This window comes from Sphaeroforma arctica (assembly GCF_001186125.1).
Source record: "Sphaeroforma arctica JP610 unplaced genomic scaffold supercont1.512, whole genome shotgun sequence".
NCBI lineage: Eukaryota > Ichthyosporea > Ichthyophonida > Sphaeroforma > Sphaeroforma arctica.
In genome coordinates this window covers 46,064-50,209 of record NW_014040046.1, presented here as the reverse complement: position 1 = coordinate 50,209, position 4,146 = coordinate 46,064, and the positions used below count along the sequence as shown (strand labels likewise).

General features: G+C 40.8%; 1 protein-coding gene across 1 annotated transcript; it reads left to right on the top strand.

Annotated features, from left to right (window-relative positions):
- Positions 1-329: 329 nt before the first annotated feature.
- SARC_06866 (hypothetical protein) lies at positions 330-3,336 on the top strand (the record flags this gene model as incomplete). Its single annotated transcript, XM_014299214.1, has 5 exons — positions 330-338; positions 825-910; positions 1,564-1,649; positions 2,733-2,907; positions 3,216-3,336. 5 exons carry the CDS (start codon positions 330-332, stop codon positions 3,334-3,336), a joined length of 477 nt encoding a protein of 158 aa, XP_014154689.1.
- Between the last annotated feature and the right edge of the window lie 810 nt (positions 3,337-4,146).

Below are 4,146 nucleotides of genomic sequence, written 5' to 3'. Positions count from 1 at the left end.
TATAGTTATAAATAGTTATATATAGTTATATATAGTTATGTATAGTTATATACATATATATATATATATATATATATTATCTAACCGTGTGGGGATAAACCTATCATACTGCTGGAGCTATATACACGCCCTGGTACTGAGCCTTCCCTTTCGTCCACACCTAGGTGGGCGCTATTTTGACGGATGATCTATCTCCTGCTGCGACTATCTTGGGTGTCAAGGAGATTCCCGTAGACGAGCTCATGGACGACCGCACGCACTTCTTTTTCAGTCATACATTCAAGGTAGGCTTACGGTAGGCTTATGGTAGGCATAGGTGGGTGTAAGGAATGCGTACGGTAGGTGTAAGGAATGTGTACGGTAGGCTAAAGGTGGGGTTAAGGTGGGCATGCACGCAGTGGTACAGGACGATAAAATATCACTGTCGAAGTCAATGAATAGCTATTGTACGTACTCAGTGCTATACCTTTATACACATATGCACATGTATATATTCTTACGTACTGTATGCATTCATATAGACATGTATATATCCATATGTACCTATATATATTCATATGTACATGTTTATTTCATATGTGCATGTATATATTCATATGTACATGTATATCTACAAATGTACATGTATATATTCATATGTACCTATATATATTCATATATATATATATATATGTAATATATATTTATATATATATGTATATATGTACGTACGTATATATATATATATATATATATATATATATTCATAAATATGTACATATATCTTTGTTTGGGGTGTTAATCACGACGTCACTCAAACCCTGCATCTCTTGTTCATGGTACAGGCACAAGAGTACAACATGGGCATGCTGGACGCTATACTGGCGCGGAAAATCCGACTGATCGACTACGAGCGCATGACCAACGACAGGTACGTGGACACCTGGGTTTGGGGTTGGGTTATAACAAAAGGGCTTTAGGGTGTGGTACATTTGTATTGGTTGAAAGTATGCGAGTCTATGTAGTGAGTATAAGAGTACTGCAGTGAATTAGTTGTGCGTATGTGGTGGATATACGTGATATTAGCTATATGAGCATATGTATGGGAATGGCATGCATGTATGGTTAGTGTACGGGCATCTGCATTGAGTATATGAGCATATGCATGAGGTACATGAGCATGTGTATGGGATATATGAACTTATTTAGTGAATACACCTGCTTATAATATTGCATATACGTGTATACGTATTGAATATACGTTGCGTCATCGTTGGGGTTCTATGTCCTGCGTGCTGGCTGCTGCCTCTGATGTTGCCGTTAAACGAGGCATCGCTGCCATCTACATGTCCGAACAGCCCCACTAGTGCCTACTAATATGCTACGAGTAACTACTGGGTAAGTATATTTAATACAATACCAGTATCCTCCTTGTAAACTGATGCCTACTAATATACTACGAGTAACTTCTGGGAAGGTATATTTAATACAATACCAGTAACCTCCTTGTAAGACCCTTTACAGTACTATTCATGGCTTACTCGGTGGCACTCATGTGTGTGTTCTGTATGTGCATACACACAGGGGTGAGAGGATTGTCAAGTTCGGCCGTTTCGCGGGGGTGGCGGGGATGATGGATGTCCTGAATGGACTGGGCAACAAGCTACTAGGTATGTGCACACACACAGATAAACACTACACGCCACACTTAGTTCTCTATGTATGTATGTATGTATGTATGTATGTACGTACGTGTGCATGCATGGATGCTTGCATGTATGTATGTATGTGTGTATGTGTGTCCATCGGGTAGGTGCGCATACAGTAGACGCCCAGCTGAACACAGCACGCGACACTCAACTGTATGTCAAACGCGGCCTCAATGTGATGAATCAACAACTGGCATTAGCAAGATGTGCATCCATATAAGATGGCGGGTAGATATTATCTTATAAAGGTATGTACTCAGGTGGATATATTTTCCGTAGCTATGTATGTACGGAGATAGATGTTCTGTAACTATGTAAGTAAGAGGTATGTATATATGTAGGGGGGGGGATTACGTTTAGTATCTATGTAAGTATGCAGGTAGATATTCTCTAACCATGGTATAAAGAAATGCGTGATCTCTACATACATGCGAAGCGGTGGAAGCCTCTCCTCTGTTACTATCTGAACCCCCCCCCAAAGTACAACCCCTCACCCCCTTCCTACCACTCTTGCTGGCTTGTTATTGGTCACCTGTACTTAATCCAGTTCCACGGTGTGCTTTAAACCCAGTGGGTAGGCAAAGCGTGCGTGCGCTGTTTGGTAGGTATAACATCCACCACAAGATGGTCTTATACCTGGGACCCACCACCCCTCCACATCCAACAACGGGCGTACAGTGTGTACGTACAGCGGTGCGGGGTGGGTAGTGTAGTCTCTCTTATGGTCACTCCTGGTGTCTTCACTCTTGTCCACTTGTATACGCTGATGCACTATGCGCACCACTTGCATAGACAGTTATGTATTGCAGGGAGTGGGTATAGTCTGACACGTCTAAAATACTGGACAAGACATCACGCACGATCACTTGTGGGCATGTATATGGACGAATCCACATCTATGTTTGTGTATACATGTGTAGCTTTATTGGCATCGCATAACAAGTTCGAGAATATATATATATATTAATACATATTTACATATATATATATATATATATATATACACTGCAGGTATGGGTTACCACACCCCCTTCCTGTACATAGGCTTGGCGCGCAACTACCCTGATCTTGGGTCATTGCGCGGGGCGGTGCGAGCTTTGGGTAACGAGATTGCGAAGAACGGTGTACCTGCGCCTATGATGCCGTTTGTGTGCGTGTTCACCGGAAACGGTGCCGTGTCCAAGGGAGCGCAGGAAGTGTTCAACGAACTACCACACAGGTGAGGTGGGTTAGAAGACTTGTATATATTTATATATATATACATGTGTGTGTGTGTTTGTATTGTATTGTATTGTATTGTATAATATAGTATTGTATTGTATTGTATTGTACAGGCATGTTGCTAAGGAGGACTGGCGTGGAACCTTGATGGCGTTCGAGATGGTTGTCTGCGTGGCTGTGTGTGTGTTTATGTTGTACAGGAAGACGAAGCTTGTACCAATGGTACATACAATATATATATATATATATATATAATAAAGCTTTATATAATAAGACTAATCTTGGGTTATTCTGTGTTTCTACCAGATATGTCTCGATGGAGGAGATGCAGTTCCTGGTCGAGAGCGGCCGGGCCGATCGCAGAATAGCGTACGGCGTTGTAGCTGAGCCACGCGACTATATGAAGAATACGAAGTATCCGAGGTAAGTGTTACTGGTATAGTGCATGAAGACTAGAAAGAATACGAAGTATCCGAGGCAAGTGTTACTGGTAGGTATAGTGCATGAAGACTAGAAAGAATACGAAGTATCCGAGGTAAGTGTTACTTGTATAGTGCATGAAGACTAGACTAACTATCGGTGGCCTTATTATGAGATAGCTATGGACTGGACCCTGTTGTGTGTACCTATGCTATGTGAAGTATTTATAGCGTGTGGCTGGGCGAGTAGAGTTATTGCTGGCCTTGTGGTGAGATTACTGTGGGCTGGACCCTTTTTGTGCGTTAAGTGCCTGAGGTATGCGTTAAAACGTTACATGATAGTATAGCACATGCAGAGTACTAAGTGCTTAAGGTATGCGTTAAAACGTTACATGCTAGTCTAGTACATGCTGAGTACTACGTACCAAAGGTAAGGTTCAAAACATTTCATGGCATGCGAGTGAAGTTGGGTGTGTGGTCTTGAACGAGGATATATTGAACGAATGTGTTGTTACAGATCTGAATGAAACAAGTTCTCTTAATTGAGAGGGCTTGGTACGGTAATTCTAGGGGGGTAGTCAGTGGGGATGTGTGGCTGTTGCTGCAGATGTGCAATTAATTGATGACGAGGGTTTCCATGGTGGGCCATTGTAAAAAAAAAATGTACACAAATAAAATGACATATATATATATATATATATATGTATAAATGTATATATATATATATATATGTATAAATGTATACATGTATATATTGTATATATATATTTATATATTTATATATATGTCTTATGTATATGTACATGTACATGTACACG